Source organism: Exophiala bonariae, assembly GCF_035927105.1.
Source record: "Exophiala bonariae strain CCFEE 5792 chromosome Unknown scaffold_49, whole genome shotgun sequence".
Lineage (NCBI taxonomy): Eukaryota > Fungi > Ascomycota > Eurotiomycetes > Chaetothyriales > Herpotrichiellaceae > Exophiala > Exophiala bonariae.
Window position 1 is genome coordinate 21820 of NW_027042524.1, and position 26752 is coordinate 48571.

Genomic DNA, 26752 nt, shown 5'->3' on the forward strand with positions numbered 1-26752 from the left:
TCCAGGATGTTCCCACCGATTAGATATATAGCGGGACGACGTCCCCTTGCATAGGCGTATTATGGTTTAAAGCTCAAACAACGAGCGCAACATATGGTGGCTCGTTTATATACACTATTGTGAACGCCCTCCCTGGGTAGGGTCATAGACCGACTCAAACGTCAAATCTAGCTGCAGGATACGGAATCGCATTTCGCACCCATTGAGACCACGAGACCCTAGGATATAGCCGTATTAGACCCGTTGGAATGTCTCGACCCGACGCTCCTCGAACTATGGCACACCCAGGTGCTGGGCAAGTTTAGAATCTATCAGGCATTGGTAGCGGTTGCCGAGGTGGCGGAAAGTGGAGCAAAGTTATTTTCATAGATGCTTCAGCGAAACATTCAGATGTCGGGTATTTCTCGACCTCTTAGGCCGGGTTAAACAACTCCCAATGCAGCTGACCATCACCATAATATGCGAAGTACTTAAGATGGATCTTAATGAGAGATATGACGGAGTCTGTACTGTACGACCGCAGCACTGCAATGTTAGGAAGCGACTGAATCAAGTCGAGCAGACACCAAGCTAAGCATGACCAGACCGCCAAGACTTAAATAAAAGCCAAATACTATAGGAGGGGTGACATTACGATCAAGATTTGAGATCCAATTCGATATAATTTGAACCCAGGAGATGCGCCAGATCTGGAATAGTAAACTATAATAAATGTGCAACATCTTTTGCGAAAGACAATTTTGGAAAAGGAATAATTGCACTCAAGCTTTACTGATAAAGCAGAGTTGAATATCGCAGAACCTTTGATTTCAGAAATTTAGGTGAATAATAATGCAGACAACGAACGTTGAACAAGGGTACTAAACGTGTTGACCTTCGAGATTGCTGTCCGGCCCAAGCCCAATCCGTCGCAACATAATCCCTGGTGTAGCTCCTTTTGATTCTACTAAGTACCACTCCGCATCACTAGATACGCTGCTGAAGCATATATATCTGTATGGAATTCATGCTCTACTTGGTCTGTAATCGGCTGAGAGAATTAATCCTCATCAATTGGAAGCCTCAATTACTGATCTTGTGGTTCCTCACGCTATTCGATTAACCGGCCTGCGTGATTGTTGAAAATCGAAAGCCAGGATATCTATCCATAGCCTCTTTCTCAACAGCAGCAATATACGGTGGAACTCCTCCGAGATAGAACAAGGTCCGTCTCTGTTTGCCTTCGATGTTTCCACCCACCATCCATGACGTTGAATCTTTTAAGCCTTGTTTGATGATAGTCATGTTGAATGTGAAGTCACAGTGCTCTGTCCAAACCTTGCCTACTTCTTTGCTAGATTCGACTCGATCGTAGTTGTTTGTTTTCATGTAGGATAACACTTTACCAATCCAATCCACTACCACATCGTTGACAAGTGGGACGTTTGCGAAAGGTACCTGTGGTCCAAAAATCATGAATAGGTTTGGAAACCGCTCGATAGTTATACCGTAAGCTGTTTCTAGATCTCCTTCAAGAATCTGTTTCAATGACTTCTGTCCTGTGCCACGAATATCGATTTGGCCCAATGTTCCTGTTATTGCATCAAAGCCTATTCTCCATTAGCATCGAAGCAGGATGTGCAGAGACAAGATCGTTCACCTATAGCGAAGATAATTATGTCAAACTCATACTCCTCTTTGTCTGTCCTAAGACCGGCTGGAGTTACGTCTCTGATCGGATTCGTTTTGATGTCGACCAGATGAACATTCTCACGATTGTATGCTTCATAGTAGTGATGTCCCACCGGCGGCCTTCTTGAGACGATTGGATGGGTTGGGCAAAGTAGCTCGGCTGTTTCTGGATCATTCACAATCGCTCGTATCTTGTTACGGACAAATTCGGAGGCTGTGGCGTTACTCTCATCGTTAGTGAGCATATCTGCAAAGGTCTCAAAGATGTATCGGAATGCACCCTTTTCCCAACCACTCTCCAAAATACGTTGGATTTCCTTGTCAGTCTTCATGTCAGTGTACTTGACTGGACTGTCAGGAATATCCATTCCGTAAATTTGAGCCCTTGCTCGCTTGAAGACATTCTCAGAATCCCGCTTGAGGTCTTCCATCTGTTCCTGCCCTAAGGGGTGGTTCCGGCCTGGGAGGACATAGTTGGCAGTTCTCTGGAACATTGTAACACTCTTGGCGCCATACGCAATGATAGGGAGTATTTGCACAGCTGTAGCTCCAGTACCAACAATACCAACACGTTTCCCAGTAAAGTCAACCTTTTCTTTGGGCCATAGTCCAGTCATGTAATAGTCGCCTTTAAATGAGTCCAGTCCAGGGTATGGAGGCCTCAGAGGTGTAGATAGGGGTCCCGTTGCTGTAATTAGGTACCTGCTGTTGAATTTCTCACCCATCGCTGTTGTGACTGTCCACGAATTAGTATTGTCATCCCGATGAGCCGAGGTGATGCGTGTATTCAGTTGAATATCCTTGCGAAGGTCTAGATGGTCGGCCAACTTATTAATATACTCCTCCACCTCAAGTTGACGAGGGAAGCGCTCCTTCCAAGCCCATTCCAGGCCAATTTCTTCCAAGAATGTAAAGATATAGATCCAGCTTTCGCTGTCGGTTCTAGCGCCAGGGTAGCGGTTCCAGTACCAAGTCTATGGCAGCAACATAGAAGAGTCAGTACGAGCTAGCATCTTATGCTTAAACACATATTGCTGCCGAAAGGTGGTGCAAGCTTGTGACAAATGTACTGCGCATAGGTGAAACCTACCCCGCCAACGCCGGACCCGGCCTCGAAAACCCTCCCGGTGAGACCTTGCTTGCGTAATTCGTAGAGCATGCGAAGGCCACCAAATCCTGCGCCAATAACTATTGCGTCGACATAGGGATAGGTACTGGGACTTTGGCCGTTAATGCCGTTTGCTGTCTGCTCTCGACCGCACTCTTCCTTCGACATTATGGGCGAGAGATGCTTATGACCTGTACTAAGGAACAAGTAGTGCTCCCGTTGAAACTCGAGAGCTGCACTGAAACACAGGTTGGATATCTCAGCTCTCGTCGGTAGGTACTTACCTGGTGTCTTATGTACAATAGTTAGGCTGATCTGCGCCTCCAAAAGATCTTCGTAATGTGACAGGGCACTCATGACGAAGACCTGGGCCTGGGCACAAGTCTACATTGCGGGGTTGACTCATCTCCACGATGTCAGCGTGCTCGCGCTACCGAGCATATTTCAGGTTGCACAGCCTTCATTGCACAGCACCCAATCACTCCCCTGAAACCTAAAAAGCAGAAGGGGTGCCAGTCCCAGAACCAGGTACAGCAGCAGCGGTTGCTCCGCCCGAATGACAAGGCTAACTCTCTCTATCCAGGTCCCGATGAAGTCTTGTTGAGGTTGAACATAAACGGTCTCTGCTTTTCTGATCCACATTACATGATGAACGATTTGGCACTTCTGAAGATGAGAGAATGCGGCATAAGGCTGCCGAGCCACGAAGGGGCGGGAGTAGTAGTCGAACTAGGCGATACTTAAAGAGACGGAAAATTGGTAACGGTGGGGGTGTCAAGCCTCTCTGAGCCGCATACAAAAGTTGTAAACTTTGCTGCAGTGGACAAGAGATCCATTGCCGCAAGGGAGTCTTCACAGGTCTGCAGTGTCCTGGTAAGTTCAAGAAAACCTCCACGGACTTAATGTCGACTGACGATCTGACTTCGAAATGCAGAGTAAGGCAGGTATGGCTGCTGGCCTTCTAGGAAAGAGGGAACGACAAATATCAACCAGGAAGAGGGCGAGTCAAACTTCCTGACTAGCCTAGTGACGGAAACCTCTGCGCATCCGCGGAAGCGGTGTAAACCTGCTTCCCTCATCCACTACTCCCCCCAAGCTTAGCCGAGATTTTCGCCGAGAACCCGGCGTCCTACATCATCCTCGACGCGCAGCATGACACTAGGAACATTTGGACCTGTAGCTCTTCCTCCATATCAGTCATCCGGGACCCTTCAATCCAAATTTGCCCGCCCTTGCCCCTCCTTTCTTCCATCCCAACTTCCCTGATAGTGGCGTATTCTTTTTTTGACGAATCAACGTCCTAAAATCCATAAGCCCCAGAGAGCCTAAGCAAATTCGTATATTCCATGGCAGCAGGAGGAGCAGAGCCCAGGTTGCCCACACAGGTCAAGAGAAAGGCATCCGTTGCTGGTGTTTCTACCAGTAGCAGAACTGTCAGGCGACGCGCTTCCAAGGCATGTTCTTGCTGCCGGTCAAGGAGAGTCCGCTGTGATGTCGTTGAAAGCGGAACGCCTTGTACTAACTGCAGACTTGATGAGGTGGAATGCGTAGTAACTGAGGCTAAAAGGCGACGAAAATCTTATGCAGATGGCGAGGCCTTACATCTTTCACCCTGTGCCTCGATTGAAGAGGATAAGGAAATGGTGCATTTTCCAATATTCGACGACATCGATGGCCTCTGTGATTTGGCATCCGGGTTACCTGTCCAATCCAACCAGAATGGACATGCACTGGAATACGAATTAAGGCATCACAAACCTCATATGCCTTGTAAAGCCACCATTCATCCTGCATTATTATTTATACTTACGTGAGTTCACAGATCAAACTCAAGGCCCTCGCCTGAGCCAACAAGAATGTACTTACCGGATGTCTGTGATGTCCGCTCAGTCCCTCCCATCTCCAATCCAAACGAGTTTGGGACAGCAGCACTTCCAAATGTCTGCCAGCAAAGCAGAAATCTCCCTTCCTCAGTATATTCAACCAATACCACTCAGAATAATGAGAGAAGACTTGGACTATTTGCAAGCCAAAGGCGTCTTTTCGATACCTGAAGCGACCTTTCGAAACGAGCTATTACGATGTTACGTCCAATATGTCCACCCCTACCTACCTATCATCGATCTTGGAGAGGTTTTAACCACCATCGAGAAGGATCAGCCCAACGACAGCATTAGCCTTTTGCTGTTCCAAGCCGTCATGTTTGCGGGAACAGCTTATGTTGATATGCAATATCTGGTAGCTCAGGGATACATGACAAGGAAGGCAGCACGGAAAGCATTCTTTCAGAAGGTCAAGCTACTATATGACTTCGATTATGAGATAGATCGCGTCACAGTCGTTCAGAGCGTCTTGCTGATGACCTACTGGTACGAAAATCCAGATGACCCAAAGGATGCATGGCATTGGCTTGGTGCTGCAATCTCGGTTGCACGTACCAGCGATCTAAACTGTGATATATCTGACGCACGAACGATAAATCACAAGAAGCGGTGCCTTTGGAAACGAATTTGGTGGTCATGCTTCATGCGAGATCGCTTGATTGCAATCGGCATGCGCAGACCTACGCGGATTGATGATGGAGACTTTCATGTCTCGATGCTTGATATCTCGGACTTTGAGACCGAGGCACTCCCACAGGAGGTCATTCGAATGCTAGGTGGATGTCTCTCAGTGAGGGATACGTCAAACCGAGTAACGTTGGCAAACATGTGTATAAGCCTCACTAAGCTGTGCATCTGCATCACCCAGGTTCTGGCTGTCCAGTATTCCACGCTTGGGCACAAAATCGGGGCTACTCAGGAAACAACCATGAGACTCGTGCCAAAGAAATGTGCAACAGAACCCAGTGATGTGGTCCGCTGTGATGCGCAGCTTGATCAATGGTACGAAGATCTACCTAATAATCTTCACTACTTTGGTCCCGATTTCCGAGTACAGAAACCTACCAATGATGGCGAGGTGATCAATTTACATCGAGCCTTACTCTCCGGAGTCTATCTTACTGCGATCAGCGCCCTACACCGACCTCAAATCTTCCCATCGACTACCAATGTGGTGATCGCGCCTGAACTCCGAGAAATGTCCAGAAGAAAGGTTCGTGAAGCGGCGAACAACATTACCAAAATGTACAAGGAACTATATGCACATGATTTGATAAGATACCTACCAAATACTGGAGTCACATGTTTACTCCCCGCCATCATTAACCACCTCTTGGATATCAAGTCCACAGATTCCAAAACCCGGCAGTCAAGCATTCGGAAATTCCAATTCTGTATGCAGACCTTGCAACGGTTACGGGAGGTGTACGCCTCTGCGGATTTTGCATTCTCGTTCTTGAATGCCGCGGTCCGCAAGACCAATGCAGAAGCATCGACAGATGTGTCCATGGCTGGTGCTCCTAGAATAAGACCACAGTTGACGACCGTTCAGCCAAGGATGGAGAAGAGGAAGATCTCACGGACGAAACCACTCCTGTTGACACCTCCACCGGAAGCATTGCAGACAGCCAATTTGCCCCTCCTGAACTCGACTCTGGCACCCGGGGAGAATAATTTCCTTGCAGAATTGAGGCCGCCAGGGTCTGGTGCGAGCATGATCTCCTACACGACAGCGGCCGCTGCTGTTGCACACCTTGATGTTGGAAACACTTTAGAAAATGGCGATTCGAACGAGTTTGATGATCTATGCCTATTCAACTTGGATGATATTATCAAGCTCAAGGGTGGCCCAGAATTGTTCCCGACGAAAGAGGATGGTGTTGATATGCATATTCAATGGTTGGAGGACCTTGATGCCGATGTATTTGATACCGACAACAAGGAGTTCTCGCTAGACGGAACAAGCAGTGAGGACAATCTATCGATGTGCCCAGGTTATGTCGAACAAGCACTCAACGTAACGGGAGAGCTTGATCTGGATCTCAGGTTAACGGAGGAATTTTAATACTGAGCGGTTACTTTGGCCTGGCTCACTTTGTCAATAAGAGAAATGCAATAGTACCGAACACCGCAGCGTTGCAATGCACTCTTGAGCGTATGGGCCACAAAATCCAGGCGACCATTTTGTGAGTCCCAGCAAATCTGGTGCTCCGCCAGGTCGAATTTGCGGCAGATATCGACGACCGCTGGTGTTCATGGTTTCAATGATCTCGAATCTGCCAACGATTCATGTCCCACCTTATACTCTGTCGATCTATCCGTGATTCAGGGTCTCGAATGATACCTGGAATACTGTCGGAACACCGCTGTCAATCTGGCAACGGAATCACCAGAAGGAGTCAAACTCCGTTTCGGTGTCTTATCCATAGAGGCGAAGCAGCACATCTTCATTTACCCAATAACGAGGCAGGGCTGCGAAAAAGTCCTTAAATAACAAAAAACGACTCCTGGAACCTACCAGAAACAGTTGCTTTCACTTCGGCTGCCAACTCCCGGAACGGGTGGAATGACTCCTCCGTGTAATTTAACGCTTCTCTCAAGATTTCGTAACGGTAACAATCATTCTTGATAAGGCTGTTGGGTGTTACAGTTTGAAGATGACCAGGAACACGACCGAAGTGCCACGGAATACTATATCCTAGGTGAATAATGAATCGAAGAATATTTTACTGTCTACCGGAGAGTGTCAGTAAATCCGAATTATGAATTTAGACTTCTGCTTTAAGATCTCCTGTCCCAGGAGTAGGCTCATCATTCGATGCACCAGACGACTTCAGTAATACTCGCGAATTGGAATAAAACATCATTGTATCTCAAGTTGAATATTTCTAAGGAAGCGCGACAACAGTTCCTAAAGCTTGCTATCATTCGTTTTGCACTGTTTCGCAGGTAAATTCTTACGTAAGATCTTGCCTGTAGGTGTCTTGGGTAGATCCTGTAAGTGGAAAACGCCGCCCCTAATTCTCTTGTAACCTACAACTTGACCGTTTGCCCAGTCTTGAATTTCACGCAATAGAACGTCCCTTTGAGCCCTTCCGAGTGTTAATAACTGTGGTGTCAAGCTCACATACGCTAGTGGTAGTTCAGTAGCCTGAGCATCGTCGTAAATGGAGCAAACTGCAGCATCAATAACATGAGGATGCCTCAGGAGGAGATCTTCAAGCTCGGAAGGAGGAACCTGGAAGCCTTTGTACTTGATCAGTTCTTTGAGACGGTCCGTGACCCAAAAGTTGCCATTTAAATCGACCTTCAAAATATCGCCCGTACGTAGCCATTGGCCGTCCTCTGAGAAAGTGTTGCGTGTTGCTTGTTCGTCACCAACGTATCCTTGCATCACCTGTGGTCCACGAACCCATAACTCGCCCTCCTCTCCTTTTGCAACGTCTTTATTTGTGTTCGGATCCACTAATCGTGCTTGTGTTCCTGACAACAGCTTCCCAGCTGTTCCGACGTAATTCTCATCAGACTCATGCTGGTACATGACTGTAGGCGAGCACTCCGAAAGCCCATAACCCTGAAGGATCTTGATTTTGGATCCAAGCTGTGCTTTGAGCTTCAATTGAAGATCCCGTTTCATCGGCGCAGCAGCAACAACCAGCGTTGTTAGTGCCGACAGATCGTGCTTGAGTGGGATTTCAGACGTGGCTAACAAGGCTGCGACCGGAGGTACCAGATGCGCAAACGTGGCTTTATGCTCTGCCAACTTCTGGCAGAATAGTTCAAGGTGGAACGACGTCAACCCATATGTGAACGAACCGATCCACATGCCGTAGATGGCGACACATGATAGGCCGTAGATGTGATAGTAAGGAAGGAAGAAGACTTCTCTATGGCTTGCGTTGAGAATACCGGGCAATGAAGCTCGCATCTGCAATACATTCGAGACAATGTTATGATGAGAGAGTTGAACTCCCTTTATCATTCCAGTGGTCCCAGAGGAGAAGCATATGGTTGAAGTAGTTTCACTTGCCTTCTTGCCATTGAGACTGTAAGGGGTCATACTCTCAGAGCTGCTTCGACCGATAATGTCGTCGGGAAACACGGGAAGATCATGTTTTCGGCCACGGAGAAGCAGGATTTCTGGTCGTCCTTGCGCTGGCTGATAGGAAGCAAGTGCGGCACTGACGGTCGCAAGGCAAGCGATATCACAAGCGATATAAGCCGGCTCTACTATCCCCAGAGCGTATACGACGTCTTTCGATAGTGAGCTTGGGTTCAGAGGCGCAAAAACTGCACCGGCCCACCACACAGAGTGCGCGAGCAGGATAAAATCACTCGAGTTCGGGAGAATCGCCAGTACTCTTTTTCCTTCTTCCAGCTTGAGTTTGTGTACTAGGCCCCAAGCACATCTTGCGGCTTGTTCTCGAAGTCCTCCAAAACTGATGCTTTTGTTCGACAAGGAGTCTGTGTGAATGATTTTGTCGTCCGGCACATTATCGGGGTTGTAGTTGTTAATGAGCTGCGCAACTGATTGATCGTCGCTTGTATTGATAGGAGGATATGTAGAGACGAGCACTGGATATGCCATTTCTTACCCTACGATTTGATGATGTTGATAAGTTGCGGCTCGAGATCACGCCTACTCAGGTTCTGGTCGGCATTTTCATGGAAAACTTGCATACTACAACAGACACTGGACGAAACGGAACATTTACATTGAGTTACCTTATCCTCATCCTGGATCCCAATCCCAGGCCAAATTCGGCCAAACCAATCATCAGCGTGACTGCCAACGTCACTAGTCAATATTGTGGGGAAAGCTTTGAAATATGTTCCTCTGACCCATAACTCGCGAGTCAGACACGCTAAAGTTGTGGATATGGCTCACCGAGTCAGTTTATAATGATTCATTAACGCATACCTGTTAACATAGAATATTGGTGCTAAAGCTCGGCGGGTATTCCGCGTTGACATAACTCCTATATTTCTGGCAGTATTCATAGCCTATTTGCAGAAGATCTTCGACAATATCGCAACGATGCATTACGTAACGACCGCTACGACGAGATTGCTCGGCATCCAGCACCCCATCATGCTGGCTGGCATGGGGCAGACTTCTGGCGCAGAGCTTGTTGCAGCGGTATCTAACGCCGGTGGGATTGGAGTCATTGGTGGTGTTAATTACACTCCTAAGATGCTGCGAGAAATGATCATGGAGCTCAAGACTAACCTGCGGGATCCAAACTTGCCTTTTGGAGTCGATCTACTAATACCCCAGGTTGGAGGTTCGGCGCGAAAGACAAATATCGATTACACCAAGGGCGCTTTATTCGAGCTTGTTGATATTATGATTGAGACTGGCACAAAGCTTTTTGTCTCGGCTGTGGGTATACCTCCGAAAGCGGTGGTTGATAAGTTACACGCCGCGGGTATATTGTACATGGTAACATTCCGACCGCATCCTAATACTGCATCTTAACACTGACATTAGCATAGAATATGGTCGGCCATCCCAAGGTATTGTTGTATTCCACTGAAACCATCTTCGATTGACGTGTGCCAGCATGTACATAAAGCATGTCGTATCGGAGCAGATCTTATTTGCGCTCAGGGTGCTGAAGCTGGGGGACATACTGGTGATATCCCAACGAGGTGAGTGTGTTTCATGCCCCCCCACAAAACACTTTCAAAGTTGAATATTAAACTAGCATTCTTATTCCCGCCTGTGCCGATATCTGTAAGCAATATGTATCACCTTTGACTGGTCTACCAGTCCAACTTGTCGCCGCTGGTGGTATTTACGACGGTCGAGGAGTTGCCTCTGCGATGATGTTGGGTGCCAGTGCAGTCTGGATTGGAACAAGATTTCTCGCTGCACGAGAGTCAGGGGCACCAGAAGCTGCAAAGAAGAGGTTAGTGCAAGCATCGTCCCTACCTCCAGTCGTGTATACCCCAGTGAAACGACATATAGTAACTACTGATCTCACTCGTAGTGTCATCGAATCTGGTTTCGACTCAACCATCAGAAGCACCTTTTGGAGCGGTCGTCCGCTACGCGCGTTAGCAACTCCTTACGTTCTTGATTGGGAAAAGAACCGCCAGCCAGAATTCCTCGAGCTTCAAAGTCAGGGTAAAGTGGTAATGGAACACGAACTAGACAAGCTGGCTCATGAAGGCAAGCTCACGGAGGAAATCGAGGAGCAGTCTGTATTGCGGTAAGTTGTTCAACACATCAACTTTACAATTCGACCGATTTCTGACGATATTCATCAGCCCTATGGGACTTGTGGCGGCTTTGGTCACTAAATCTAATCAATCCGCTGGTGAAATCGTGGATGAGATAATGGGGGAAGCATATGAAATATTGACAGGCGCGAGTGTGCTCGTATCATCGACACCAAAATTATAGTTCTTTAAAGCTCGAAACAAAATGAAGTCTAGGGGTGATTTGTAGGTGTATTGCCTCGTTATCGCTTCAATCTTATTTCCTATAATCAGCGTCAGCCATAATTTCCTGCTTTTGAAAGCATATCGACCCAAATGAGATTTCGCACAACTTAAAGAGCATATCAGAGCCTCCCGCCCTGCCAGTTGATCTATATCGCCATAGTTAGTATAGAAAGCTTCTTCTCTCATCAGCTGTGCTTTCAATCAAGTTAAGGCCCTAGACATGACTGATCACAATAGCAGATCTGAAAATCAAGTTTGCTGATTGAAAAGCAGGTTTTCAGTTGAAGGACTCGTTTGGATTCTATCCATCGAAATAGATTGTTCCGACAGCCGATGCCGAAGGTCACTCCATCTCGTTATGCTACTAGGCAAATCATGTTATCATAATGTCAAGGATGGTTCAGGCGGCATGAGTAATAGCTCCATTCATACTTTTCTACTACAGGAACTAGGAGGCGGGATGTAAATCTAGCCATGGCGTCTCTTCTCGTTGGACAGTTTCGACCTGCATACCCTCATCCCTTACGGGTCCATTGCTGGTGGCAAAGTTGTAATGCGTTCCGCTATTGTAAATTAAAGTACTGCTTCAGGTAGACTCGCTTCTTCCCAGGAAGAATTGGCCCAGATTACGGTTCTTCTGAAAGGTTGCTATCGTTCCTAACCACATATTAGTGGGAGCACATCAATGATGAAGAAATCACTTTCGCACCATCCTTGTGGGAGCGTAATCATGGCTTCAATAGCAATCCCTTTGAATCGTGACACCTCTCCTGTCCAGCCTTCTGAGCAACTCCGTCATGGCGCCTGAGCAGACTCCAACCAGCTGTGATCTGTCTCAAGATATTGTTCAAGAGCTTTGAACTTTGAATGAGAATTGCTCAGCAGCCCAAAGCTCTCTATCTACTCTATCTCCCAAGGTGTATCTGCAATCCTTATGTAAGGGACTAACTTCGTCATCTTTTCCTTCATTGGCAGAAACTCAGCCGCGACCTGCCCATTGCCAATGTATGCAAAGCGATTGCTGTTCTTATATTCATACTCATAGTCTTCGAAGCGCACTGTTGCCATGGTTTTCATATAGGCCGGTGTCTAAATTGGCCGCCGTTAGAAGTCGGAATACATGGTGAGTGCAAACACTTTTGCAACGTACCGTGCCACACCAGAGGTATGGTTTACCTCTTGGCCCTGATCTCTTATACCAACTCATGCATTCTTGGCTCCACACAGAGTCTTGATGCCTGGGATCAGATCAGCAATGTCCTTGCATAAAGTCATCACGATGTGACTCACCATTCATCTGCATGAATAGCAAACTCGTTTGTCGCTCGTTGACTAGGCATCATGGATTTGATGCCTTCTGCCTGCATTTTAATCATCGTAGTGATGAAATAGTCTAGATTTCCTTCCAGCTAGATCCTGTCAGCATTACGAGGCGCAGTAATTCTTCGTTGACCGGACATACCGCAGTGAGCACGGTGCCATTCCCCCAAGGACCACGAGGACCAAGGGGCGAAAAGTAGTTGGGAAAGCCTGGGGCAGCAATTCCAAGATAACAGCTGAAGAAAATCAGTACGCAGTCTCAGAGATAGATGATGCTTGTCATACTTCGGGTCTGGGGTCCATTCCTCCTGTAGTGACAGTCCGTTTTTGCCAATGATTTCGAAGAAAGGACAAAAGCCGATGTTAAAACCTGTAGCACAGATCAAGACATCGAACTCATGCTCTTCACCATCCTTAGTTTTGATCCCCTTTTCGGTGATCTCAAAGATGGAATCGAAGATGACTCGAGTGTTGGATGCTGTTAAAGCCTCAAGATATCCTGCACCTAGATACTGTGTTAGGTACCTGAAACCAATGTCACCGAGTCGAGTTTCTCACATACCTGGGGTTGGTCTTCGGCATCCAACGGGAAATTTTGGGATAAGTTTTGCCTTCAGCTCCTCATTGTCACCAAGCCCAGCCTCCATTTGTGACTTGACAAACTCAAAGACTGCAATTTGTTTCTCGGACCCGTATTTGAAAGCCCCTAAAGCGTTGCATATCGCAATTTCCATGCAGCGCCTGAATGTCAATAGCAGCTCGGGGTCCTCAGCGAGCATTGACTGCTCCTTCTCAGAGAACGTGTACGGCTGACTTCCTCGTACGAGCATATCTGCGATCATCGGATTATCGACTGGAACGTCTGATGCTTGCAAGTAGCCCCCTAGCTGTGGTGTGATCCACACGGGATTCCGTATGAAAACTTCGAGTGATTTTGCCACTGCATCAATTCTTCTTAGTATGCCATGGGCTAGCCGAATTTTGCATAAACTTACCTCTCTGGACTCTTGGTGTGATCTGAATACCAGAGCTGCCCGCTCCTATGATACCAACCTTCTTATTCTCATAGTTTACATCATGGTTCCACTTTGCGGAGTGTAGGAGTTCGCCCTTGAAAGATCGTAGGCCCGGAATATCAGGCCCTGGATCTGTTACTTTACGGTGGATTCTGTCAGAGTGGGTGAACTTACATTTCCATTCATTGAGGACTCCTGAGCAATTAATCAACGTGTTGCACCAATCTTTCTCAATGGTGCCATCTCCACGGCGGATCTCGACTTCGTAGATCCCTTCGTTGTCCTTCCACTCTGCTCTTACCACAGAGGTATCGAATTGTATGAACCTACTAAGATTGTATTCTTGCTCAAATTCTGCCAGGTCATCAGTCATAAACCTTGGCCTCAGAGAGAGTGGGCGAACTTTTGAAATATGCCTCAATTTCCACGTGGCCAGCATAATATTGCGTATAATTGGGGTTCTGTACGAATGCACATCAGCTCAGCAACGGGGATCGTGGGGCATAAAGAGTTGTTGGTGCATAACAGCATGTACGACTGAGAGCTTACTGGGCGAAAACTGTAAGTATAAATATGGGATGGAACATCGCATGCACATCCGGGGTAGGTATCTAGATGTTCACGTTAGACCTATACTGCTTACAGGTTGTGGATTTCAAGTACTCTCCAACCATGTACCGCCAACCTCGGAATTCTTCTCATAGATAGTTAACTCGTAATCCTTCATACGCTTCTCGCAACGAAAAGCAAGGTAGAGTCCTGAGGCGCCTGCCCCTACACAAATGATCTTCCATTTTGATCTCTGCGAGTGTGGCTGATTGAGCACTTCGTACCGTGGTAATGTGGCCACAGGCATGTTGGGATTTATGTATGAAAAAGGACTTGCTCTACAATGTTTTTGGAAGGTAGATACCCCAGTTGTGGCCTCCTCTCCAGTATTTCTCGGTGCTATGATATATATCAACTGAGATGAACGTATTCTTGGGACCAAGACAGTGTTAGCGCATAGCTAGTCATCGGATCTGAATCATGGCGCCCGTACGAAGGGTGTTGTGAGAGCCGCCATTTTGTGTCAGAATCTACCTAGCTCGGGACGAACAAGATCGTGCTGGTCATGGATCCAGAAGGTGCGTCGCCAGGTTGAGGGGCTCATATGCCGCGATTTACGCCTGTTCTCCAAGATACCCCGCAAATTACTTCCTCTGACTCAGTGTGCTTTTGTCAGAAATATTTGGCTTCGGGTATTGGACTGGAAGTCGTCCGGCATCAAGCATCTGATTGGCTTTTGAACAGGAACATTGAACTAACAGTTCTCGCAAACTCGGCATGTAGTGCATAAGGTGAACTTTATTAGCTGGTGTGTCAATCTGAGAAGGTTGGTGCGTAAAAGTCTGTCATTTACATCCGCAATGCTGCAGTACCCCGTAATGCCTCCATGTGGAACATGGGAAGCATCTCCACGTGAACATGAAATGGAGCGGCGATGTGGCTCTGGTTATTTCCATACTGGCTTGGAGCCCTCAGGCTTCTCGAAAGTGTAAATGGAGGGGAAGTGTGGATAGGATTGTGCTCTCGAGGTCATCAGTAGGAATGGTAGTTAGATAACAGACAAGTTTGCGATCTATAGTTTCATGCCACAAATTCTTGTTGTCTTCATTGAAAATCCACACATATCTTCCCCAGTCAGTCTGCACTACTTGAGTTGATTTGAAACCGGTGATTTGATTTCACCTACTGTAAGATGATCATATGTCAAGATCCTCACTGAAGGTATCACAAGTTCTTGACGGGTTGATACTCAGTCCACGTTCTGCATTGCAAGCGAGCCACCTTGCCGAGAAGCTCTACTAGTTGACCCTCGAGTTTCAACTTCGAAGGCATTTTCATAGCTCGGGTACACTCGGATTTAAAGCCGTCGACGTGACGTTCCGTATTGCCGTGCCTTGTCCCGAAAGGCGCAAGATCGGCACATTACGTGGAGATTTGACCCTTTCCCCGACGTGCCCTGAGTCCTACGCTGTGCGTTTCGAACGCCCAACCCCGCTTTCCGACTCCATGTTTCACTTTTTAAGAATCTTCTCCATGGGAATTAATGGTCATTTTGTAGACCTTGTAGCCGCGCCCTGCCTAAATCGACCTTTTCATTAAGAAGACCAGAGCATCTCGTACATCACATTTACCTCAGATGCTACGATGGATCCCCCAGTGGTGTCCAGTCCTCCACCCAGTAAGCACGCCCGCGCCCGAACAGTGAAAGAGCCCGAAAATGCTCGACGAGTCCGAAAGCGAGAAATGGATCGAAAAGCACAACAAACTTTTCGTGAGAAGACCAGAAACTACATTACACACCTGGAACAAACCGTTGAAGTGTTCAAAGCTCGATGTGAGACAGATGTAGTAGAAAAGCTGTTGATCAAGAACAGTGAATTGCAAAGAACCAATGGGCGCCTTCGAAAAGTGCTGAAGGACCTCGTTTCTACACTTCAAGCCGAGCTTCAGCCTGAGTTTTCCATTGCTAGTGGATTCGCGGGAGGAATATCGAGCGACAAACCTGGCGGCTCTCAATGCCTCACCAGTGATCTCACCATCTCTTCCACTGACAATTTCGATGCGCAGGGTGACTCGGATGAAGTCATTGTCGGTGGACTGCCAGCCGCTGAAGGGTTTTTAGAGAACGGTGGGGATAAGGAACCACTGATCAACGAATCAGCGCCTGATATTGATATCATCAGCACTTTGGGTGGCCTTTCAGAACATGTTCCAGCATCTGAACGAAACCAAAATCTGGCTCTCATCAACGACAACTTACCTTTTACTTACAATGCGGGCATGACTTTCTGCGAACAGGACATGAACGTCCAAGCTTTTGCTATGCAGTGCTCTTCGGAAGGTCCATGTTCTTTCGACATGCAATACCCTACGCCTTTGAGGTACTTTGGCCCTTTCTCTGTGCTGCCACCTTCGGAGGGTTCAGACATATGGTGTACCACCAGCCTTGTATTCAACAAGATCTTTGATATATCATCAGCTCGAGCCGAGCGCGCCAAAACATTGGACAAAGGAGTGATTTTCCGGGCAATTCAGAATGGATGGAATACGCTTGATCCTTACATTCTCCAGCATCCAATCATTGAGATATTGAGGGACTACGATCAATTGGTCGCGGAGCGTCTTGATAAAGTCAACCGAGTGGCTATTGCCTACAAAAATTCTGCACTATTCAAGGTAAGAGTTATTGGTTCGATGAGCTAGACAATTAATGACATGGGGAAAATAGTACTTTCTGAATGGCAACTCCGCTGACCTCGAGGAAGTACCAAATTGGTTGCGGCCAAGGTATGCTTTTCCCCAACCTGGGCACACTTTTAACTTCCTCAATTCTGCGCACGCCCCTTTGACTTGCGTTCTATGTCCAAGCAATGTATTCATACTGATAGTGTCTCAGAGCTACCCGCCGTACCAAGCAGCATCCCACCTTTATCGAGTTTTTCGCCTGGCCACGGCTTCGCGAGCGTTTCCTTTCGACCGATATTCATGTGAACGAAGAGAAATTTTCTCTGGCCTATATTAAGTACTTCGATTTTCAGTGGCCTTTCAGTTTTGAGGATACATTCACGTATAACATCAATGCAGACTTCTACAGCCCGAGCCCACTCTTCGAGCGCTATTGCGCCGATTTGCACCACTGGAGGATGCATGACGCATTTTTCCAAGAATTTCCCCAGCTGGCAACGGACATTTTGTAACCGACATGATGCAATGAAGTCTCAGCCAAAAGGTTTGATGTAATTATACTTGGATAAGGTGCTGCTCTCGAATTTGTGTGGACTATTTCAAGAACTCCGCGACTGAGACTATCGCTGGCATCCCGTTCCAAGATATGACGGAGTATGGACAGCACGGGGTGCCTTCCAATGAGTCATTAGATACCACGCTGAAACACGGTGGCCAGCCATTGCCATATTTCTGTAGACATGGGACCGACTTCGAGTCCAAATTGGGCATCGAGGATGCAGTCAATATGTACCTGATTCTTACACTCCACATTCTTGACAGCAACACCAGCTTTGTGCAATGTGTCGCCCAGTATTTTGTCATCTTCCTGCAACACTTCAAGACTTCCATAGACATTCAAGACCTTTTCGGCTTGCAGGCCTTGCCACCATGCGACATCGGCTTTAATGGGTTCATTCCAGTTGTTCCTCTCCTGATCGAGCACAAAATCCGTCGCCCAACCCTGCATAGACTCGGAGCCGAAAATGTCATATTCCTTGTTCCTCCTATAAGACGAAGAGCTGGATTCGAAGCTGACCCAGGGAGATATAAGTAGCAATCCGGCGAGGGGCTCCTGAATTTGAAGAGGCGTGACCCCGGTGCAGCTGTGCATCAAAACTGAAGCCAAGCCTAGCGTCATATTCCCTCCAGCAGAGTCACCTCCAACAACGATCTAGAATACAGTTGATATTCGTTAGCTTCATTTGGACCCAAGGTCCGAACGTGATATAATTACATTTGAAGAACGAAAACCTTTGGAAAGAAGAAAACGGAGGGCTTCGGTGGCCTGCATTAGCTGTGTAGGATATTTTTTCTCCTTTGTGAGTCCTGGTAACGGGTAAGGATGGGGTTTTCTCTACGCTGGATTAGGTATTCAAAACATACCATACTCCAAAAACGCGATTAGAACTGTCGACGCTTGGGCTGCAAGCATTTCTTGGGATTGGATCAGGAATTTAATATGCCCTTCAAAAGCAGAAAGTCCAAACCCGCCCCCTATGTCGAGCTGTGAGCGATTCTCTGATATCACTGATAACTACCAAAACTGAGCAGACTTACCATGGAAATAGAGCAAGACTTTCTCCGCCGAAATTTGTCCGATGAAATGCAACCTTGCGCCGTCGCTACTTGGGATGTTTTCGGATTTCAGTGAGATACCAAGGTCACTTGTAATCCTCCTCACAGTTTCTCCGGTTGGAACAGAACTTTTCCGAGCGTCTTCATTATTCGAAAGAGTTTCGCGAAGGAGTTGATTCCGAGCGTCGTGGGCTGCTGAACGAGACATGGTTGATTTCCTCACGCTCTTTATTGATTAAAAATCGAACTAATCTTGTTGACGAATTCCAAGGTAACGGAAAATGAGCAATGTGACTTGTTTAAATTTCGAGCTTAGAAGCTGCTTTACGACTTCACAGCTATGTGCCAACGACGATGATGATGTTGAGGTATCATGTATCATGTTAAAACATTACTCGGAAATTCTCGGTCAGATTAATCAGCCTAGTTTATCTATTGACAAAGGTCACAAAAGAAAGCGCCCGGCACAGCCTCACAAATGATGAGCATAGGGTCCGCACCATGGGTATGACTGCGTCGTTATTGGAGGAAATCAGCGTTCGGTTCATGAATATTTTTTGGTCGCATTGGTGCCCTCGTCTGCCCTGTAGCCATGTTCTCATCATGAAGCTATTCTGGATGCGGAGGCAGAGCTTTCGACATCATGGCGTGTAGAATATGCAGAATATCCTATTAACATCAGACCAAGTGCTCAGTAAGCAATGGGGAAGGTAGTAATGGACTGGGGCGATTCAAGGGACATTCCTGTTGTGTCGCGATGAGGCCGATTGGTGGCATGAGGGGACCCCTTTTCCATGACCTCGACTGGTGTTATGGTGAAGGCCGGTGTAGTCCAAAATTCTGCTCCCAGTCATTCATCTGACAAGAGCAGACTCTTGGCTCGTTCACTACCACAATAAACCTCATGGGCAAGACCACAGCGCCTGTCTGCCGAGGCTGCTCACTGGTAGCCTCAAAAAGATTAATAAACAAGATGTATGTTGTTCCACCGTGACTCTTCGTTGATGAATCAATTAGGTTATCCGCTAACCGATTTAGCTCTAGTAGAAACTAGCGCGATCGGTTTCTGGTTGGTAAGACAGCTCGAACACCGACTTAACTAGGGCAGGGAAATGGAAATGGAGAAGATTGAGCCGAAGAACATGGGGTGGCGGAACCGGCAGCCTGCCCATTACCGCATTGAACCGCTACTTGCGTCTCCAGAATATCTTGCAGTCTCACTAGGCTTGCTGACCATTTACATTGAGCCGATTGGACAAATAAACGAGAACTAGTTTAACCACGTAAAGTTTCATCAAAGAGACACAATTGCGTGAGCATTTGATGAGGAATAAGTGGACAGTCTCAGGGCCCGATACAAGCTACCAAAATGACTGGTAGTTTGACAGAATTTTTATACGAACGCTATCACACGATCCAATACCTAAGGTTTCTCCCCGATGATTGGCAGTCCGAACAGAGCTCAGGGCAAAGGTACCTGTGACCACTGACGGCCCACGTGGTTATGGTTGTTGTTGCATCCTCATTCTGCAATGCCGTATTGGATTGCTAGGATCTACATCTCTCTGCTTCAATACCTCCATCATATCGGTTGACGTAATGACAATCCCAATAGTTCGTAAGGCAGCTATGAGCCCGCGCTGGGATAGATTTAGACTCTTATTCTAAATGGTGGGCTTCACTACCCTCATCGATCGTCTTTGTCTCTGCTGGCAATTGACTGTTGGCACTTATACGTTCGAAGCTATCGCCAAACTTCGCACCGATGTCTTCAAGAGTGAGTTTGCTTGTCTAGTATAGGTTAGTCGCAATTAATCATCAGATCTTATTCATGACTTACCTCCGGCGCGATAAATGCAAAAATAGTAGTCATCACAGTGGCCACGACAATAAAAACCATGTAGTACTTCCATCCGATTGTTGCAAAGGCCTTCGATGCTGGCGCAGTGTACGCGATGGTATTCGCAAAAAAGGAGACTAGTGTAATACTGGCTCCCTGGCTGCGCAAGTGCGTTGGCCAAATTTCCGCTCCATAGGTGAAAGCTGCACCGTCAAAAAATAAGCCGTAAAAGGTAATGAATACGAAGAAGAACGCCACTGCTGCATTCAATGCCGGTTTGTTGTTGCTATTCAGATAGTTTTTCTGTAGCGCGGCCTCTATGGCGAGCGACACGGCCATCAAATATCCACCAGCGACTATGCCTGTCAGTAACGAAAATATTGAGTAATCTGTAGCACTTACCTATCAATTTCACTCGACCCACTGTATCGATGAAAAAAGAGGCCCCGATGATGCATACAGTGGCTACGGCGACCCAGGCAATGGACAGACCTAGTTGTTCGACGACACTGTAACCCAAAGCTTTGAATAGAAGAGGTGTCAAGTTGGCAATAACAAGGACACCGGAACCTTGACCGATACACCACACTAATATCGAGAGAATTGCTCTTTTCCGGAGCGATGGGGTTCTAAAGATATGAACATAGCCTTTCGGAAGACTTCTCTCCAGTTCGACATGAGTCCTGATCTGAATCATTTCGGCGTGGGCCATTTTTGCTTCAGGATCTTGCTTAGAGCGATGTATGCGCTCAAGAACTTTCCAGGCCGCGTCGTGATTTCCCTTCTCAACGAGCCAACGGGGAGATTCAGGAAGGAAGTGGACTGATACAACTAAACACAGCGCGAAGAATGTAAGGAGGACAAATTGCAAGCGCCACTGATACGAACCATCTACAAAATAGAAGACCAAGGCAAACACAGCCGCAACAACATAGCCGAACACCAGGCCAATGGCATGAATACTTACGAGCTTGCCTCGATTGTGTGGAGGAGATATTTCGCTCATGTAAACTGGACAGTTGGCAATCAGAATACCGGATGCGATGCCGCCTATAAAGCGACCAACGAGGAACATGGCGATGTGAGTGGCGCCAGACTGTAGTGCTCCAGAGATGACCATCAGCATACCGCCTGCGACTGAACCTGCTCTCCGTCCATAGTGGTCTGAGATTGGTGCCTGAATGATTGCGCCAATAAGACCACCACCATAGAAGCTGACACAGTAGATTAGCGTCACCACTATGGAAAATTTTGTAGAATGCTCACACGCCAAGAATCGCACCGATAATCGAATTTGCGTTACTGCCGCTGAGGAACTTTATCCCAAATGACACTTGTGCGAAGGAACCAGCGATTGCATTGTTTGCATATCCGAAATTGTAACTACCAAGGCCAGCAACCACGATGACCTAAAAATGTCGACGGTTGGTTAGCGCTTACGCACATTGAAAGTTGATCTACAGGTTGCAAACCAGAATGTTGATAGTACTCGTTGAGGGTTGCACGCCTCCAATAGATTGTATTTCTTTGTTTTCCATTTCTCTGGCGTCGAAATTTGGTAGTAGACTGCTGATAGAGTATTGTTCGAATCTTTTGCAAAGAACTGGCTGATACAGTGTCAGGTGAGTGGTCGATGGGCTGTATAATCACCGTGTTATATGCCTTGACTTTATGGATGGCTTGGAGGACGAGCGAAACTTCTGAGCTGTCCTGTCTCTGCATCTCTAAAGTGTCATTTTTAGGGTGAAATCAGATCTTGACAGAAACGTTCTGACTTAGTGGCGGCTGAGTCAAGAGATTCCTGTGTACGAGCCAACCGCACAACAACGCCAGCATGTCCTCAGTCGGCGCTCAGGGCAAGAAGCTGAACCAGCTCTGCGCGTCGTATCATCCGTTCCTCGATCTACGGTGATGCAGTTGGCTGCGATCTCAGATTCTATGGATTTCCAACACAGACTGAGTGGTCATTCTATCCAAACCTAGCAAGGTTTTAACCTTGACGAGGGCCTTTAGACCCTGACTCTCTATTTTCAGGAACGCTAAAGAAGCAACCGCTAGGGTTCGTAAGCAACTTGGGTCAGGTAGATTATCAGGCGAGTCAGTGGTTCTTACGGATCTGATTAAGCTTTGAGAGGTGCTTTCTTTTGTATTCGTGCAATGCGGAGACACGTTACTGGAGATCTCGGTTTTCACGGACATAGTTTCCTAAAAATGCAGCCTACAGCTTCCCTGCCCGCGAAGTCGCCTCCTAGCGAAGAGGTCTGCAACTGACTAGGCGTCTCTGACCCTTTGGAGCGACGAGTCTATTTTCTGAGTGGTTTCTAGCATTACCACATCCAGTGAGTACGTTGTTCCCAGAACAATAGGAAACAAATTGCCTCGAGGTACTTCAATCTCCGTAGGTTTGGTATGGACCAACCGTGACACAGTTACAGCTTGCTTCTGCCTAGCATCGCACCACCATCTGTAACTATCACTATGCCATTCAGGTGTTTCGAGGCTGGTGCAGCCAGAAATGTCACCAGAGCTGCAATGTCTTCTGGAGCCCCAACTCTTCGATTCGGCGTACTTGCTGCAAGCGTTCCCACACCTCCTGAGAGCTCAATCAGTCCAGATGCCATCCTGGTCGGATAGAATCCAGGCGCCACTACGTTGCAGAGAATACCTCGAGGAGCAAGCTCAACCGCCATATTCTTGGTGAGATGGATGACTGCTGCCTTTGACGCGGCATAGCTGTAAGTGGCATGCTCTCCCAGTTCTCCGACCCCAAGTCCGGCGATCGATGCATTTACAATGACCCGGCTGGGGTTGTCGACCGTCGCTGATCTTTTCAAAAGCGGCTCCAACTTCTGCACAGTATAAAAAACACCCTTAACATTGATATCCATTAATTTCGAAAAGGCAACTTCCGGATGTGTCTCAAACCGCTCACCCCAGGTGGCACCTGCATTCGCAAAGAGAATGTCAACGTGGTCGGTAGTTTTTCCGATTTCCACTACTAGTCTCTCAATTCCTACAACACTGCTGCTATCTGCAGGCACCGAAATAGCCCGAGCATGCGGCAACTTATTCGGGAGACTATTGAGAGCTGCGACAGCTTCGTCACAACCCTTAGCTTTGCGCGCGGTGATATAGACCTTAATGCAACCAGCCTGAAGGAAGCTAAACTGTGCTGTTAGTTGATCTGAACGTCCTCGAATGGCTGGCATTGGTTCGAAGTTCTCACCCAGATGCCACATGAAGACCGATGCCTCGGGAACCACCGGTAACAAGAGCTACCTTGCCATCCAGACGGAAGATACTAGAAAAGCTTTTGAGTTGGACATCCGACTTTGCTGTTCCCATGATGTAACACGGAACTCTAGTTAACCATCAATGACTCCCAGTCAGTAGATCCTGTATTTGATTTGTTTGAGAGGATGTCTCAGAAGTTGTTAGATTTCCATGCGCACAGCGGTTCGCAATATGTCGAATACAAATCTTCCTCTGTCCCGAGTCTTATTGGCAGATGGAGCCCACATACCGCGTTAGAAGAAAAGTGGGCATTCAGAGGAGGACGTAGTAATCGACGTAAGGACTGGTGACTCGCAACGGCACAACTCAGACTAGCAGTCCCGCCACTCAGTGCTAGCAAACCACCTATTATAAACGCTAATAGGTGGAGAGGGCCTATTTTCAGTATCAGCACTCACCTGAGTTTGACTCAAAAAAGGATAGTCATTGTCGAGTAGTACGGAAACTTGATTCGCTGACAATAAATAACACCTAAGATTTCAATGTCACGGGCATTGAGGCATTAATCAGAAAATTCTACTCATCTCGCAATTATATTCGGGCGATGTATCATGGACGCTCAGGCTGTAGTTGTTTGTGGTGGGCTTTGTTGCAGAATATTAATGAGCTGCTGGCTGCACCACACAACAGCATATATTGTCTGGTGATATCGTGGTGGCAACTGCATATTCAGTGAAGAACATCGGATATCAACTCCCCTACAGCAGCAAATCCGGCAATTCAGGTAAGTGTTTTCCAAATGGATGCAACTGACAAAGACGCTCCTGTCGCCGTTGTCACTGGTGCAGCATCTGGCATCGGCCTTGCGGTGACAAAATTCCTCGTGGCCAGAGGATATAGAGTGGTGATGGCAGATTGGAACGACGAGCTAGCGAAAAAGGAGTCCACGGCACTTGGGGATCAAACGAGCGTCATCAAATGTGATGTGGCTTCATGGGATAGTCAAGCAACAATGTTCGCCACGGCCATTAAGATTTGGGGTCGAATAGATGTGGTACATGCTAACGCAGGCATCCCTGATCAACTCCCGCTCTTCCATGACAACAGTATAGAGCCGCAGAAGCCTAAGACACTTGCGATTGAGGTAGACCTTTACGGTGTGATATATTCAACTAGCTTGGCGTTGTTCTACATCAGGCAAAATAAAGGACGCGGTGGAAAGATCATTATCACTGCTTCACAAGCTGGAGTTTATCCTCTTGCTACAGGACCTTTATACGCGGCAGCAAAAAGCGGGGTGAGCTTGAACAATCCTTCCCCTACCGAACTTTGTTACAGTTACTCACACATAATGTGCAACAGTGTATCAACATGATGCGCTCGATTGCAAAAAGTTGTGCCAAAGAGCAAATTTATGTGAACTGTATTTGCCCTGGTCTGACAGATACTGGCCTCACACATAATGCAATGGACCAGTTTCCCAAGAATATTGTCGCGCCGATGGAAAATCACATTAGGACGATAGAAACTTTCCTTGATACCGATATATATGGAGCAGCCATGGAATCTGATGCTGGTGGATTGTTCAACCGGCAAAAACCAGACTACTGGTCACCAGAACATCAGGCCTGGTTGGAAAGTGACGAAACTGCCGATGCATGGGAGAAAGGAGGTCCGTTGGGATCATCACAACTTGGAAGTGACCATAGATGAGGTTATGATGTTCATCCCGCTGTAATAACGACGAGCATGTCCTCGACGTCTTTAAGAAGAGCATATTTCCTGTAGCCGTGAAATCCTTGGGCACCAACAATACGCCCAATTGCTATTCAAGCGCGGAGGTCGATGTCAAATGGAGACTCGAAGTGCGGGGGTAAAACGGCGAGCTCAACGTGTAAAGATCTACAGAACCAGAAGGTGTTCCCTCCGTCCATGAAATGCGGAGAAGTTTCCTTGATAGACTGGAATTGGGTCAAGATTAGGAGTAGGGACACTTTAAGCCTGAATGTTTTAGCTGGTGTACGGATAGCTGTTCGATGAGAGGACGGGTATGTCAGTGCTGAGAACGGACCGCTACTCCATTAGATTCTACACTTTCTGACACTAGTCTCTAGCAGTAACTTCGCATACTGCTCATGTAACCACCACAGGCCCTTCGATAATCCCATTGTTTTGTCTTTCGCCTCTTCTGTGCCGTTATAAAAGAGCGATTTTATCTTAAACTCCGCACACCCTTGGTCGAAGTCCACCACAGCGGATATCTCAAAAAGACCGTCCGAGGTGCGAGGTTTATAGGGGTAGTCGAGTGGGGAAGATCCACAGCGCACGAGTATAGTAGTAGGTGTTTTGAAGAGCACGAGAAAAGAGTTCGTAATGGAGGTGCCGATTGGGTAGGTGGAGGCAGACAAAGTGCTGGGATCCCAGAGGTCGAGAGGTTCGTCTTGTTGCGTGGTAGGCGGTGGTGTGTTTGGAATCGGGTCTGACGACTTCAAGGCACAAAGGGAGGCAGCAAAAATGGAGGCCATGCGGGACCACGTGAAAAGTGTCTTGGAGGTAACTTCGTCAAGCACTAGACCGGAATTAGACAACATTGAATCCGGTGGTGGGAGGGATGATTCAGGCTTGGTCCATGTGTTGAATAGTCGCTGAGGCGTGTACGACCATCCGCTCCACATAGCCCCGCAAAAATGCTCGACCAGTTTGCTGCCGCCATTGCGAGAGTCTTCGAGTAGATCGCGGCGGAGTTCTGTCAGAGGTATGTAACGCGCGACAATATCGCTGTTGACGTGGTTGTGGTGCGGATTGTACCTGTGGAAGAAATGAGAATCGAAGAGGGGTTCTGTGGCTTGGTCGAGCGAACCGACGACTTCACAGTGCCTGGTATAGAACAAAAATCCAGTCACGCTGGTAGAGGTTCCAGCAAGGGTACCCTGAAGGAGCTTCAAGGGCAATGATGGCCGTGGCATATTTTGGCGCTGACCACACGGCCATGCTTTTCAGGTCACCAGGAGGTATAACATAGTGAAAGAGGACGGCGAGACTGTCCGGAGAACAGAGCTTGTCCCGGTGCGCTATCCGGTGCAGACGCCATCGTCCAGACGCAAGCGATTATATTCTGGCAAAGATAGTTGTAGCAGATAATGAAGAAATCACCGAGGTGAATTCGGCCCTACAGCCTCAGCGCCTCCTGCAGAGAATTCCCGTAAATGACAGGATGCATCTTTACACGAGCCACTCCGCACTTGACCGAGTCAACGAGACTACCAATTCCGCCATTAGGAAACGTGGCAGTGGAAGAATCGGGTAGATGATCCCGGGCGAGCAAGCGACGGTCAGATCATCGCCACAAATCATGGAGGCAAGCAGAATACGCGCCAGT

General features: G+C 47.5%; 11 protein-coding genes across 11 annotated transcripts; 4 read left to right on the forward strand and 7 right to left on the reverse strand.

Annotated features, from left to right (window-relative positions):
• Positions 1–1589: 1589 nt before the first annotated feature.
• Positions 1590–2947, reverse strand: LTR84_010750 (uncharacterized protein; the record flags this gene model as incomplete). Its single annotated transcript, XM_064854284.1, has 2 exons — positions 1590–2645; positions 2762–2947. The coding sequence occupies 2 exons, from the start codon at positions 2945–2947 to the stop codon at positions 1590–1592; spliced, it is 1242 nt and encodes a 413-aa protein (XP_064700130.1).
• Positions 2948–4717: 1770 nt separating this feature from the next.
• LTR84_010751 (uncharacterized protein) lies at positions 4718–6727 on the forward strand (the record flags this gene model as incomplete). Its single annotated transcript, XM_064854285.1, has 1 exon — positions 4718–6727. The coding sequence occupies one exon, from the start codon at positions 4718–4720 to the stop codon at positions 6725–6727; it is 2010 nt and encodes a 669-aa protein (XP_064700131.1).
• Positions 6728–7573: 846 nt separating this feature from the next.
• Positions 7574–9250, reverse strand: LTR84_010752 (uncharacterized protein; the record flags this gene model as incomplete). The annotated part of the gene is made up of 1 exon (XM_064854286.1): positions 7574–9250. One exon carries the CDS (start codon positions 9248–9250, stop codon positions 7574–7576), a length of 1677 nt encoding a protein of 558 aa, XP_064700132.1.
• A 450-nt stretch (positions 9251–9700) lies between these two features.
• LTR84_010753 (uncharacterized protein) lies at positions 9701–11071 on the forward strand (the record flags this gene model as incomplete). Its single annotated transcript, XM_064854287.1, has 6 exons — positions 9701–10091; positions 10159–10187; positions 10274–10314; positions 10371–10574; positions 10656–10877; positions 10936–11071. The coding sequence occupies 6 exons, from the start codon at positions 9701–9703 to the stop codon at positions 11069–11071; spliced, it is 1023 nt and encodes a 340-aa protein (XP_064700133.1).
• Positions 11072–12012: 941 nt separating this feature from the next.
• LTR84_010754 (uncharacterized protein) lies at positions 12013–14304 on the reverse strand (the record flags this gene model as incomplete). Its single annotated transcript, XM_064854288.1, has 11 exons — positions 12013–12201; positions 12263–12350; positions 12403–12521; positions 12575–12668; positions 12718–12937; positions 12995–13372; positions 13428–13574; positions 13623–13802; positions 13852–13909; positions 13998–14059; positions 14112–14304. 11 exons carry the CDS (start codon positions 14302–14304, stop codon positions 12013–12015), a joined length of 1728 nt encoding a protein of 575 aa, XP_064700134.1.
• A 1337-nt stretch (positions 14305–15641) lies between these two features.
• Positions 15642–16700, forward strand: LTR84_010755 (uncharacterized protein; the record flags this gene model as incomplete). The annotated part of the gene is made up of 1 exon (XM_064854289.1): positions 15642–16700. The coding sequence occupies one exon, from the start codon at positions 15642–15644 to the stop codon at positions 16698–16700; it is 1059 nt and encodes a 352-aa protein (XP_064700135.1).
• Positions 16701–17370: 670 nt separating this feature from the next.
• Positions 17371–18507, reverse strand: LTR84_010756 (uncharacterized protein; the record flags this gene model as incomplete). Its single annotated transcript, XM_064854290.1, has 4 exons — positions 17371–17895; positions 17959–18050; positions 18108–18218; positions 18282–18507. 4 exons carry the CDS (start codon positions 18505–18507, stop codon positions 17371–17373), a joined length of 954 nt encoding a protein of 317 aa, XP_064700136.1.
• A 1451-nt stretch (positions 18508–19958) lies between these two features.
• On the reverse strand, positions 19959–21861 carry LTR84_010757 (uncharacterized protein; the record flags this gene model as incomplete). The annotated part of the gene is made up of 6 exons (XM_064854291.1): positions 19959–20090; positions 20140–20495; positions 20542–21353; positions 21406–21548; positions 21612–21746; positions 21790–21861. 6 exons carry the CDS (start codon positions 21859–21861, stop codon positions 19959–19961), a joined length of 1650 nt encoding a protein of 549 aa, XP_064700137.1.
• Positions 21862–22568: 707 nt separating this feature from the next.
• On the reverse strand, positions 22569–23484 carry LTR84_010758 (uncharacterized protein; the record flags this gene model as incomplete). Its single annotated transcript, XM_064854292.1, has 2 exons — positions 22569–23301; positions 23366–23484. The coding sequence occupies 2 exons, from the start codon at positions 23482–23484 to the stop codon at positions 22569–22571; spliced, it is 852 nt and encodes a 283-aa protein (XP_064700138.1).
• Positions 23485–24172: 688 nt separating this feature from the next.
• LTR84_010759 (uncharacterized protein) lies at positions 24173–25086 on the forward strand (the record flags this gene model as incomplete). The annotated part of the gene is made up of 2 exons (XM_064854293.1): positions 24173–24670; positions 24736–25086. The coding sequence occupies 2 exons, from the start codon at positions 24173–24175 to the stop codon at positions 25084–25086; spliced, it is 849 nt and encodes a 282-aa protein (XP_064700139.1).
• Positions 25087–25454: 368 nt separating this feature from the next.
• Positions 25455–26339, reverse strand: LTR84_010760 (uncharacterized protein; the record flags this gene model as incomplete). The annotated part of the gene is made up of 1 exon (XM_064854294.1): positions 25455–26339. The coding sequence occupies one exon, from the start codon at positions 26337–26339 to the stop codon at positions 25455–25457; it is 885 nt and encodes a 294-aa protein (XP_064700140.1).
• Positions 26340–26752: the final 413 nt, after the last annotated feature.